The sequence below is a fragment of the Dreissena polymorpha genome, chromosome 16, assembly GCF_020536995.1.
Source record: "Dreissena polymorpha isolate Duluth1 chromosome 16, UMN_Dpol_1.0, whole genome shotgun sequence".
Lineage (NCBI taxonomy): Eukaryota > Metazoa > Mollusca > Bivalvia > Myida > Dreissenidae > Dreissena > Dreissena polymorpha.
In genome coordinates, this window is record NC_068370.1 from 19,697,891 (window position 1) to 19,712,358 (window position 14,468).

General features: G+C 37.9%; 1 protein-coding gene across 3 annotated transcripts in view; it reads right to left on the reverse strand.

The window, feature by feature from the left end:
• LOC127862911 (histone-lysine N-methyltransferase, H3 lysine-79 specific-like) overlaps positions 1 to 14,468 on the reverse strand; it is a 164,598-nt gene that overhangs the window by 4,272 nt on the left and 145,858 nt on the right. For all 3 annotated transcript variants that reach the window (XM_052402184.1, XM_052402186.1, XM_052402185.1), the window contains exons 20-21: positions 10,205 to 10,306; positions 160 to 297 (exon numbers count right to left, since the gene is read on the reverse strand). In XM_052402184.1, coding sequence (XP_052258144.1) covers positions 160 to 297; positions 10,205 to 10,306 — 240 coding nt within the window. The remainder of the gene's footprint in view (positions 1 to 159; positions 298 to 10,204; positions 10,307 to 14,468) is intronic.

A 14,468-nucleotide genomic window follows, 5' to 3' on the forward strand; every position in this document is an offset into this window, starting at 1 on the left:
ACTGTGACTCACTAGGGTCTGACTGAGACTGATCAGGGCCTGATTGTGACTAACCAGGGCCTGACTGTTACTCATCGAGGCCTGACTGTGACTCACCAGGGCCTGACTGTGACTCACCAGGACCTGACTGTGACCCATCAAGGTCTGACTGTGACTCACCAGAGTGTGACGTTGACTCTCTAACTGCTCCACCTCTCCCTGCAGGCTGCTTGCCATTGCCTCCAACTCATTCTGTCTGGTAAGTATTGCCCGAGCCTGGCTGATGAACTCTGATGGAGACTTTGCATCTATACTCACCTGAAATAAACAAGTTAACTATTATTTGTAGTGTGCTGTTATCACAAAAAAGAAAATTATGTCAATAATTTCTGTCTCAAAGTGATTGATACTTAATATTTTTATACCATCTACAGTTGTTACCCGTCTTTAGAGACCATACTTGATCAATCTATAACTATATAATAATATTATATGACATGTACTCTACTATTGGTTTTGTTACTTCCAACTGATGAAATAACTTGTATATTTCTGACTATTCTCCAACCACTTTAATAAATGTTGTCAATAAATGTAATACACTTTTTTGTAACGAAATGGCGCTTGCAATGAAAGTGTGATCCCTTTTATGCTGTGTTGAACATTACAAAGCTTAGATGGTAGCCTAGATAGACAAAAGTTGAACCCAATTCCATTTTACAGACATTGATTGACAATCAAATCTTACAGAGTATTAAGATGTACTAACTTGACTTATCACAAGAAACAAGCAATGCAACAAACACAGGCTTTCAAAATTAAAGATATGAATTAAAATAATTGTGCAATCACAATCTAGGTCTCCATATAAGCTGACTACACACTACATTTAAGTGCAATATCTCCATCTAAACTCAAGTATCTTTTCTATATTTTGTTACAGTGCTCTCAACCTTGACCTGACTGGCACCAAATGCAATCTCTAGCTATGGCTTTGTGTAATCTGTGAGTAAGGACACAACATTTCAGCATAATACTTTCATCTTAACATTTAAACTTAAATAATTGAGAGTAAAACATTTTCGTATAAGTAGAAACACTAAAATAAACCTTTACATACAATCTTGGGTTTGATCTCCATGAAATCATGTTAAATCCAATGTTTCATCAAGACTGATACAAACTAAATTATTTATCAAAAAACTCTCAGATAGAATCACAAGCAAGGTTCTTTGCAAGCTTGCAGAACTCCAAGCTTCATTTTGATCGGCTATGCAAACTAAAGCTATCAACAACAAAACCAATCGATTGACTGCACACCGCACACCATATTGCAATTTATTAACCGAGAGTTTTCACTATTTGTAGCTAAAAGTTGCAACAACTGAATGTAAAAGAGGATGATGGGCCCTTAGTTGCTCACATGAGGACCAAAGAAATTACATTATTGTAAGAATGTTGACTTCAAAAGATTAAAAGTAGTTTATAAAACGTAAGTACTTAATTTCGAAGTGCATTATTACGAAACACGTTTGATAATTATAGCATTTCCAAAACATAATGTAAATGTGATATTAAAGCCTTATATTAATTGGGGAATAACTAAGTTAGCCAAAACAGGCTGTCTATACAGGTTTAATAGGTGGCTTGTGAATTAAGTATAATTCAAACAGAAAGATTCCAATTACAGATCCTGACATACCATGGATGAAAGGACACATTAGATTTTTACAGAACAATTTTTCTTGTTTTAGTGGGTTTATCACTATGTGATTACCTGCAAAAATAGATATTACTAGAGCTTTGTCACAGACGCGATGAATACTCCCACATGCCACATTGACACAGAATATTTTGCATGATCTCTTCACAAAAAACAGCGAACCATGCTCAATGTCTAAACGCACTAAAAGACCCCGTGACCTAGTTTTTGACCCGGCATGGCACATGTTCAAACTTGACCTACACATCATCTAGATACATTTTCTGACCATGTGTGGTGAAGATCGCATGAAAACAACTTGAATTAGAGAGAATTCATTTGAATGCATAAAACATACTAAGTGACCCCGTGACCTAGTTTTTGATCTGGCATGGTCCATGTTCAAACTTGGCCTTAAGATCATCTAGATAAAACTTCTAACCAAGTTTGGTGAAGATGGGATGAAAACTACTTGAATTAGAAAGCGGATACACCATGCTGAATGTTAAACAAGAGGCCCGCAGAGGGTCACTCATCTGAGAGACTAAGATGGAAAAAAACAAAGATTAAAACTCTTCAGCTTATATTTCAAATTATTGGTATGACAAGACTGACTTTAAAAATAAGGTGTTCCAAAAGAATTCACAATATGCCTATATAGAAAATTACCCCACCCACACTGGCGGCCATGTTTTTAATACCCAGATTAAAAAAAAATTATATATATAAGGAAACTGCTTCTCACATACATATAGAGAAAACAGCCCCATCCCCTGGCGGCTATGTTTTTCCCCTTATCACAACAAACTCTTTCAGAGTGTTCACAAGCATTTTTAGTATATAAATATAAGGAAAATGCACCCCCCCCCCCTTGCGGTCATGTTACTAGATAGATCAAAATCATTTTTAAACTCAACCGTCGTATCTAGGAAACAAATCTTCTGACAAAATGTCATGAAGATTGGGCAAAAAATGTGTCTTCTAGACTGTTCACATGTTTTCACTATATACATATTGAGAAAACTGCCCCAGCCCCTGGCGGCAATGTTTTTTCACCAATCTGGACCTTTTCGAACTCTTCTGAGATATCCACAAAACCAATATTTTGACCCAATTTCATTATGGTTAGGCAAAAAATGTGACTTCTAGAGTGTTCACAAGCATTTTTTACTATGTAAATATAAGGAAAATGCCCCCCCCCCCCCTGGCGGCCATGATTTTTTACGGATCTGAACCATTTTCGAACACAACCATCGTATCCCTGAAACAAATGTTCAGACCAAATTTCATGAAGAATGGGCAAACAAGAGGGCCTGAAAGGCCCAAAGTCGCTCACCTGAGATTCAAAGGAACTGACCTGTTCTTTGCAGCCCAAGATGTCATTAGAACAAAATGTTCTTACCAACTTTCATGACTAGTGAACACCCTGGCAGCCACCTTTTTCAACAGACCAGAACCATTTTCATACACATCCAAGATATCATTTAAACAAATATGCTGACAAAGTTCATGAAGATTCATAAGTCCATATAAGGAAAAATGCCCCGCCCACTGGTGGCCATGTTTTTCAAGCAACTGGAACCATTTTCAAACTTGTCCAAAATATCATTGGGACGAATCTTCTGACAAAGTTTCATGATGAAGGTACAATAAATACGGCTTCTAGAGTGTTAACAAGGTTTAACTATAGCTATATCAGGCAAAATGCCGCGCCCCCTTGGCGGCCATGTTTTTCCACCAACCGGAACCATTTTCGAACTCATCCAAGATATCATTGGGACATATCATCTGACCAAGTTTCATGATTATCGGACAATAAATGTGGCCTCTAGTGTGTTAACAAGGTTTTACAAAAGCATGATATATAGCCATATTAGGAAAAATGCCCCACCCCTGGTGGCCATGTTTTTTAAGCAACTGAAACCATTTTCAAACTCATCCAAGATATCATTAGGACAAATCTTCTGACCAAGTTTCATGAAGATCGGAAAATAAATGTGGCCTCTAGAGTGTTAACAAGGTTTTACTATAGCCATATTGGGAAAAATGCCCCGCCCCCCCTGGCGGCCATGTTTTCCAACCAACGGGCATCATTTTTTAAGCTGTCCAAGATATTATTGGGATGAATCTTCTGACCAAATTTCATGAAGATTGGACAATAAATGTGGCCTCTAGAGTGTTCACAATGTTTTACTATAGCCATTTATAGCCATATAAGGAAAAATGCCCCGCCCCTTGGCAGCCATGTTTTTCAAGCAAACGTAACCATTTTCAAACTCATCCAAGATATCATACAGACCAACCTTCTGACCAAATTTCATGAAGATTGGACAATAAATGTGGCCTCTAGAGTGTTAACAAGGTTTTACTATAGCTCATATAAGGAAAACTGCCCCGCTCCCTGGCGGCCATGTTTTTTCACCGATCTGGACCATTTTCGAACTTGTCCGAGATATTAATAAAACCAATGTTTTGACCAAGTTTCATGATGATTGGATAAAAATTGTGACTTCTAGAGTGTTCACAAGGTTTCTCTATAGCCATATAAGGAATACTGCCCCGCCCCCTGGTGGCCATGTTTTTCAACGGACCGAAACCATTTTTGAACTCAAGACAAACATTTTGACAAAGTTACATGAAGATTGGGCATCAAATGTGACTTCTACAGTGTTCACAAGGTTTTTCTTTTGTTTGACCTAGTGGCCAAGTTTTTGACCCAGCATGACCCAGTTTCAAACTCAGTTTAGGAATCAATGGGACAAATGTTCTGACCAAATTTCATGAAGATCAGACAATAAATGTGGCCTCTAGAGTGTTCACAAGGAAAAAATGTTGACAACGCACGATGATGATGCACGCCGGACAAAAGGCGATCACAAAAGCTCACCATGAGCACGTTGTGCTCAGGTGAGCTAAAAATGTGTCTTCTAGACTGTTCACATGTTTTCACTATATACATATCGAGAAAACTGCCCCTACCCCTGGTGGCCATGTTTTTCCACCGATCATGACCATTTTTGAACTTGTCTGAGATATCAATAAAATTGATGTGTAGACAAAATTTCAAGATAATTTAGAAAAAAAAAGTGGCTACTAGAGTGTTCACAAGCATTTTTTACTATATAAATATAAGACCAATAGCACCGCATAAAGGGTGCCAACGCTCGGCTGTGGTTGCATTTTTTAATAAATGAAAGCTTGTCAGATTATTTTTCTTAGGTCACAGTGACCTTGACCTTTGACGTAGTGACCCAAAAATGGGTGTGGTGTATAGAACTCATCAAGGTGCGTCTACATATGAAGTTTCAAAGTTGTAGGTGGAAGCACTTTGATTTGTGAGCAAAATGTCAAAGTTTTAGCACGACACCTGCGGACGACACGACACAACAAGCTGGCTATTACAATACCTCAGGTTTTCTCCGAAACAGCCTAGCTATAAATGACCCTCCCCCCCCCCCTGGCGGCCATGTTATTTTACAGATCCGAACCAACTGTCGTATCCAAGAAACAAATGTTCTGACCAAATTTCATGAAGATTGGACTAAAGATGTGACTTCTAGAGTGTTCACATGCTTTCACTATATACATATAGAGAAAACTGCCCCGCCCCCTGGCGGCCATGTTTTTTCAACGATCTAGACCATTTTTGAACTCGTCTGAAATATCAATGAAACCCATGTTTTGACAAAGTTTCATAATGATTGGGCAAAAATTGTGACTTCTAGAGTGTTCACAAGGTTTCTCTATAGCCATATAATGAATACTGCCCCGCCCACCAGAACCATTTTTGAACTTAACCAGCATATCATTAAGACAAACATTTTGACAAAGTTACATGAAGATTTGGCATCAAATGTGACTCCTACAGTGTTCACAAGGTTTTTCTTTTCTTGACCTAGTGATCTTGTTTTTGACCCAGCATGACCCAGTTTTAAACACGACAAAGATATCATTGGGAAAAATCTTCTGACCGAGTTTCATGCAGATCAGACAATAAATGTGGCCACTAGAGTGTTCACAATGCAAAATGTTGACAACGAACAACGTACAACGGACAAAAGGAGATCCCAAAAGCTCTAAGGTGAGCTAAAAACGCACAAAGTGACCCCGTGACCTAGTTTTGGCCCAGCATGGACCATGTTCAAATTTGGAATAGAGATCATCTAGATAAAACATCTGACCAAGTTTGGTGAAGATATTAGATGAAAACTACATGAATTAGAGAGGGGACACCATGCTCAATGTTTAAAAACGCACTAGGTGACCCCGTGACCTAGTTTTTGAACTGCCATGACCCATGTTGGAACTTGACCTAGACATCATCTAGATACAACATCTGACCAAGTTTGGTGAAGATCGGATGAAAACAACTTGAATTAGAGAGCAGGCACTTAATACGGACCGACCTACAGACAGACAAGCTCACTCCTATATATCCCCCTAAACTTCGTTTGTAAGGGGGTAATTATCAGAAGTAATGGCAATAACCAATTTGAGTAATTTAATATAATTGAAAATTTACAGGTCGCAGTGGTGTAGGGTATGGTGTCTGCCTACCAATTGGGAGGTCACTGGTTTGATCCCCACTGTGGGGGCGTTCATTAGATTTCCCCTATAGAAACCATGTACTGGTTCTAGTCCCAGGGAACAGACTTGATAGCGTTTCAAGTGTCAAGCCAATTGGTCAATTTCTTGACGAAATATTGATCGGAAATGATTTTCACACTTATTGTTACAGTGACCTTGTCCTTAGAACTAGCGACCCCAATTTCATAAGATGTCATCTACTATCCAATGCCAATGCACATGTGAAGTATCAAGCCAATCCGGCAGTTCGTTGACGAGTTATTGATCAGAAACAATTTTCACACTTATTGTGAAAGTGACCTTGACCTTTGACGTAGAGACCCAATTTAAATAGAGGTCATCTACTTTCCAAGGCAAATGTACATGTGAAGTATCAAGCCAATCGGTCAATTTGTTTACGAGTTATTGTTTGGAAACAATTTTCATACTTTTTGCGACAGCGACTTTGACCTTGTGACCTAAATTTCAATAGGGATCATCTACTGTCCAATGCCAATGCACATGTGAAGTATCAAGCTAATCAGTCGCTCCGTTCACAAGTTATTGATCAGAAACAAACTGGTCTACCGACAGACAGCCAGACCGAAATCCAGCAAAACAATATACCCCTCTTCTTCAAAGTGGGGCATAATAAGATGCAATGCAACATGTCAAGACTATTTTCTGAAAACAGGGCATAAATGGAAAAAAAATCTTCATTTTTCTTTTAACCAGTTGGCGGAATTGAGGGACAACAATACAAAGATCCTCCGCAATTAAAGCGTGTTGTGTGGTGCTGAGTTATTCATCCATGGGTAGGGATGTCCACTCTTTCACATTGTCCTTGTAACTGGACAGATATATCATTACAAAAAATGTTCTGACAAGTTTAATGAAGATTGAAATAAAAATGTGACTTCTAGAGTATTGGCAAGGTTTCAATATGCCATTTAAGGGAAAATGAGCTGCCCCTTGGAGGATATGTTGTTTAACAATGGAATGGGGCTATTTTCAAACTCTGCAGTGATATCATCAGAACAAATATTCTGAGCAAGCTTCTTCCCGATCAGACCAGTTGTAACTTCTAGGGTGTTAACAAGGTTTCACTATAGCCATATACAACTGGAATTTATTTTTAACAAGGGCTGTTTGTAAAACATGCATGCCCCCCATATGGGCTGTCCGTTGTACTGGCAGCCATTGTGTGAATACGACTTTTGTCACTGTGACCTTGACCTTTGACCTAGTGACCTGAAAATCAAAAGGGGTCATCTGCAAGTCACAATCAATGTACCTATGAAGTGTCATGATACTAGGCAAAAGCGTTCTTGAGTTATCATCCGAAAATCATTTTACTATTTCGGGTCACCGTGACCTTTGACCTAGAGACCTCAAAATCAATAGGGGTCATCTGCGAGTCATGATCAATCTATCCATGAAGTTTCATGATCCTAGGCATATGCGTTCTTGAGTTATCATCCGAAAATCATTTTACTATTTCGGGGTCACCGTGACCTTGACCTTTGACCTAGTGACCTGAAAATCAATAGGGGTCATCTGCGAGTCATGATCAATCTACCTATAAAGTTTCATGATCCTAGGCATATGCGTTCTTGAATTATCATCCGAAAATCATTTTACTATTTCGGGTCACTGTGACCTTGACCTTTGACCTAGTGACCTAAAAATCAATAGGGGTCATCTGCGAGTCATGATCAATCTACCCATGAAGTTTCATGATCCTAGGCGTATGCGTTCTTGAGTTATCATCCTGAAACCATTTTACTATTTCGGGTCACCGTGACCTTGACCTTTGACCTAGTGACCTTAAAGTCAATAGGGGTCATCTGCAAGTCATGATCAATGTACCTATGAAGTTTCATGATCCTAGGCCCAAGCGTTCTTGAGTTATCGTCTGACAACCACCTGGTTGGACCTACCGACCGACCGACCGATGAGCAAAGCAATATACCCCCTCTTCTTCGAAGGGGGGCATAATTATAGTAGAGATACCATAATACAAGAGGACCATGGGCCCTTAGGCACTCACCTGAGACCCAAAGGAACTAAACTATTCTGGGAAGGTGGAGTTCAAAATAATAAAAGTACTTCATGAAACATAAATATCATCATATTTTGTGATCACTTCTTAGTTGGTGATAAGCAGGTGGATGAATGGGATCAATGGAGAAATAAGAGTGCATTCCTGACAAGTCATGCATTCATGATTGGAGGTCAAACAGAATTCAAGTTATATATAGTTGTTTCTCCCCTAAGTTATTTTCTGTGAAATCAATATAACTACTAAAATTTTGAGAATATTTAATAAAAGGTTTTCAGATGGCAAAAATATTTTTGTTGCACTTCATCCCCAACCAATCATAAGCATAAATAATCCTCTTCAGAAAGGAACAAAAATAAATATTTTTTTTTGGCAATTTAACTGTATATCTTATCGGAAGAATTAATATTCAGATGAATGCATGGAGATCATGAATATCATAATATGCATAAATTTCATTCAACATGCGCATTGGTAATTTCATAGTAAAGTGTAAACACTATAAAGCCATTTAAAGCCATGTTTTTTAACAGACCGCAACCATTAAGGAACTCGGCCTAGATATCATAACAAGATATCCATAAAACCAATGTTTTGACCAAGTTTCATGATGATTGGACAAAAAAATTGACTTCTAGGGTGTTCACAAGCTTTTTTTACTAAACAAATATAAGGAAAAAGACCCCCCCCCCCCTGGCGGCCATGTTTTATTACCGATCCGAACCATTTTTGAACTCAACAGTCGTAGCAAGGAAACAAATGTTCTGACCAAATTTCATAAAGATTGGACCAAAGATGTGACTTCTAGACTGTTCACATGTTTTCACTATATACATATAGAGAAAACTGCCCCAACCCCTGGTGGCCATGTTTTTCAAATGTTCACGACTCTTTTCAAACTCTTCCAAGATATCCACACAACCAATGTTTTGACCAAATTTCATGATGATTAGGCAAAACATGTGACTTCTAGAGTGTTCACAAGCTTTTTTACTATATAAATATAAGGAAAAAGACCCCCCCCCCCCCTGGTGGCCATGTATTTTAACCGTTCCAAACCATTTTCAAACTCAACGGTCGTATCCAGGAAACAAATGTTCTGGCCAAATTTCATGAAAAATGGACCAAAAATATGACTTCTAGAGTGTTCACATGTTTTCACTATATACATATTGAGAAAACTGCCCCGCCCTCTGGCGGCCATGTAATTTCACATATCTGGACCATTTTTGAACTCATTCGAGATATCAATTAAACCAATGTTTTGACCAAGTTTCAAGATGATGGGTAAAAATTGTGACTTCTAGAGTGTTCACAAGGTTTCTCTATAGCCATATAAGGAATACTGCCCCGCCCCCTGGCGGCCATGTTTTTCAACGGACCGGAACAATTTTTTGAACTCAACCAACATATCATTGAGACAAACATTTTGACAAAGTTACATGAAAATGGTGAGCTAAAAAATGTTTATGAAGATTGGACAAAATATGTGAGGTCTGGAGTGTTTCTTTTTCTTCAATTTGAAACAGTGACCTTGTTTTTGACCTCAAGTGACACAGTTTTTGTAATTAGCCAAGTTACAATTGAGACAAATGTTCTGAGCACATTTTATGGCTTCTGGATTGTCAACAAGGCAAATGTTGACAGCAGAAGGATGACAAGGCAAGACAAATGATGGTCAAAAAGTGTTCATAATGAGAATGTTGAGCTTAGGTTGCTTACAAGCAGCCTACAGTGACTGGTTTTTACGCAATAGACAGGACCTGGACGTTAGAGAACTACAATATAATGTTACATACCAAATATTACGCCTCTGGTTCACATGTTTCCAGAGAAGAATATTACACTAAGATAAAACAACTGCTGTGACTGAAAGGACAATTCCTTTCACTGACCTCTTTCAATCGAGCATCTAATTGACCCAGGCTGTCTACTAGCAGCTGTTGTATTTGGTTCTCTAATCTTTCCGCTTCTATGCACAAGTCCAAATGATGAAGCTGAAAACAACAATAAGTGAAGATCAGAAACATGAAGCTCTTTTAAACTTAAACAAGACAGAGAAATGCCTAGGTGTCATGGGCATCTTTGCCATATGGGGCCTGATATTTCCCTCTGATTAGATAAAAAACAAATCAAAATTACACACAAAATCCAATATTCAAATGCTAATGTTTACAACTGCAGTATGTTGTCCATAACCAATTATCAAAGACAAAGCAGGCTTTTGGCCAGAAAGTTTTAGAGCAGCAGCCACCGATGTGCCTTAACTTCCAAACCGGTGCTGCCGTGACCCTTCATTTTCTGATCACGGTTATAAAGCACTTGAAATTTGCACAAGCACTTACAAGCTGTGATTTGACTGTTAATTTGCATTCCACTTATGGCAAATCAAATCACACTAAATAAAGCGCCAATCAGCTATTCAAGTATAGGCACTTACACAAGATGTGTGTTACATAACTGCGTTTCTTTACAACTATATCCAATGTGGTCTTGATTTTTGTAGTGCGACAACACTTGATGCAAAAACAAAAAGGTAGGTAAATATGGTGTTTTAGATTGCATAACTATGTTAATGCAAACATATCTACATGAATGACCTGACAAGTTAATTCAAATCGAAATGTTAAAGATCTTTGTATATGTATTTTAGAAAATCAATATAAGAGCAATTAAGGTAGTAAAAGGAGTGTGTTTTAATAATCTGAAGTTGTGCAGATTTTGATATAGAACATGCACAAAGTTTGTCTTCCAAAAGAGGGCATCCCAATCCCCTTCTTGTCGCTTTGCCTGAAAAAAACTTGGGGAAAAGCCTGCGCAGCCCGCATGCAAAAAAAGTTGACCATCAGTGATCAATGAATGAGCTTACCAATTTTTCATCGATTCCAACTTGTTTTCCTATGTTTCCTAGTCAATGTCATACATGCAAAGAAAGTTGGAAACCAAACATTTCATTCCAAAAACATGGCACAAAACAGGGAAATTCCTGTATATTTACTCTTAACATTAACAAACGGTTTCTTTGCATTTAAGATGGTTTTATTTTTAATTATGAACAAATATTTGATAAGTCAGCATGTGTAAACTATTTTGAGGAGCAGCTCAACTGTTATTATGATATTACATATTAAGGCTACATTCATATTGTAAAAGATAATATATGTCAAAAACTTAAAACAAGAGGGCCTGAAAGGCCCAAAGTCGCTCACCTGAGATAACAAGATATTAGTGGGACAAATCTTCTGGCTTAGTTTCATGAAGATTGGAAAATACATGTGGCCTTTAGAGTGTTAAAAAGGTTTTACTATAGCCATATAAGGAAAAATGCCCCGCCCCCTGGCAGCCATGTTATCCAAACTATCGGCATCATTTTTGAACTCGTACAAGATATTATCGGGATGAATCTTCTGACCAAGTTTCATGATGATGGGACAGTAAATGTGGCTTCTAGAGTGTTAACAAGATTTTACTATAGCCATATCAGGAAAAATGCCCCGCCCCTTGGAAGCCATGTTTTTCAAGCAAACATAATTATTTTCGAACTCATCCAAGATATCATTGAGACCAATCTTCTGACCACATTTCATGAAGATTGGACAATAAATGTGGCCTCTAGAGTGTTAACAAGGTTTTACTATAGCCGTATATAGCCATATAAGGAAAAATGCCCCAACCCTGTTGGCCATGCTTTTAAAGCAACCAAAACCATTTTCTAACTCATCGAAGACATCATTACGACAAATCTTCTGACCAAGTTTCCAGATGATTGGAAAATAAATATGACCTCTAGAGTGTTAACAAGGTTTTACTATAGCCATATAAGGAAAAATGCCCTGCCCCCGTGGTGGCCATGTTTTTCAACTAACCAGCATCATTTTTTAACTCGTCCAATATATTATTGGGATGAATCTTCTGACCGAGTTTCATGAAGATCTGACTATAAATGTGGCCTCTAGAGTGTTAACAAGATTTTACTATAGCTATATATAGCCATATAAGGAAAAATGCACCGCCCCTTGGCAGACATGTTTTTCAAGCAAACATAACCATTTTCGAAGTCATCCAAGATATCAATAAGACAAATCTTCTGACCATATTTCATGAAGATCGGACAATAAATGTGGCCTCTAGAGTGTTAACAAGGTTTTACTATAGCCATATAAGGAACAAGAGATGTGTTAGTCGGAAACACAATGCCCCCTATTAAGCTGCTTTGAAGCCATCTATTCAACCTTTGACCTCGAAGGATGACCTTGACCTATCACCACTCAAAAATGTGTAGCTCCATGAGATACGCATACATTTTAAATATCTAGTTTCTATCTTCAATATTGCAAAATTTGAACCTTGACCTTGAAGGATGACTTTGACCTTTCACCACTCAAAATGTGCAGCTCCATGAGATACACATGCATGCCAAATATCAAGTTGCTATCTTCAATATTTAAAAAATTATGGCCAATGTTAAAGTTTTCGGACGGACAGCATATGTGACATTTGACCTTGAAGAATGACCTTGATTTTCACCTTTCACCACTCAAAATGTTCAGCTCCAGGAAACACACATGCATGACAAATATCAAGTTGCTATCTTCAATATTTAAAAAGTTATGGCCAATGTTAAAGTTTTCGGACGGACAGAATATTTGATATTTGACCTTGAAGGATGACCTTGACCTTCACCTTTCACCACTCAAAATGTTCAGCTCCAGGAGATACACATGCATGCCAAATATCAAGTTGCTGCTATCATCAATAGTGAAAAAGTTATGGCCAATGTTAAAGTTTTCGAGCGGACAGACGCCATATAATAGACATTTGACCTTCAGAGATGACCTTGACCTTCACCTTTCACCACTCAAAATGTTCAGCTCCAGGAGATACACATGCATGCCAAATACCAAGTTGCTATCATCTAAAGTGAAAAAGTTATGGCCTATGTTAAAGTTATCGGAGGGACGGACAGACGCCATATATTGAGACATTTGACCTTGAAGGATGACCTTGACCTTCACCTTTCACCACTCAAAATGTGCAGCTCCATCAGGCTTTTTCCGCCCTATGCCACGGGTCCGAAATTCGGCCCCATTCCCAATGCAAATCTGGTTGTTTTTTTCCCAATTGAAAAAAAATTCCCAATTCCAAAAAAAAAAAAAAAATTTTTTTTTTTTTTTTTTACCTTAAAATAAAGTTAACCTGATCCGGTTTAGAAAATCAAAAGTGTTGCATAATTAAATTATCTGTTGCCTTGAATTTGTTTTAAAAACTGTAAAATATGTTAATGATTATTTAAGACTTTCCTTAAATTCCTCAAAATCCGGCGCTTCGCACGATTTTTTTCACCTCAAAAAAGGCCAGGCCTTTTCCCCAAGTTCAGATTAAAAAACCTGCACTTATCTCACATGTTCATAATACTTTGTAAAATTTTAATAATAAGTTATCAAAATAGTCGTTATTTACCAGTTAACGGCTTCTTTGAAATATAAAAAACACTATTTACATGCGATAATTTTTTCCAATTGAGCCAATTTTGCGAATAATTTTTTTTCCCAAAATGGGGGTTTTACGACGCGAAATTCCCAAAATTCCAGTGTGGTGTATTCCCAAAATGGAGCGGAAAAAGCCTGTCCATGAGATGCACATGCATGCCAAATATCAAGTTGCTATGTAAAATATTGAACAAGAGATGTGTTTGTCAGAAACACAATGCCCCTTAGTGCACCGCTTTGAAATAAAATTTCAATATATCATTTGGCAGGTTTAGGAATTATCTCCCTTTTAAAGCTTATTACTTCCCTTGGACTGTACTTTTTTACTTTTGACCTTGAAGGATGACCTTGATCTTTCACCACTCAAAATGTGCAGCTTCATGAGATACACATGCATGCCAAATATCAAGTTTCTATCTTCAATATTGCAAAAGTTATGGCCAATGTAAAAGTTTTGGGAGGGATGGGAAGACAGACTGACTGACTGACGGTCAGTTCATCTGCTATATGCCACCCTACCGGGTGCATAAAAACACATATGGCAGAAGAAAGGTATTGTCCAAAGGGATGTTGTGCCCAAGTCTGAAGTGAATCTGTTTACTAGTAAGAAAATTATGGGCAATGTTAAAAGTTTTCGGACAGACAGACAGACGCCATATATTTGACCTTT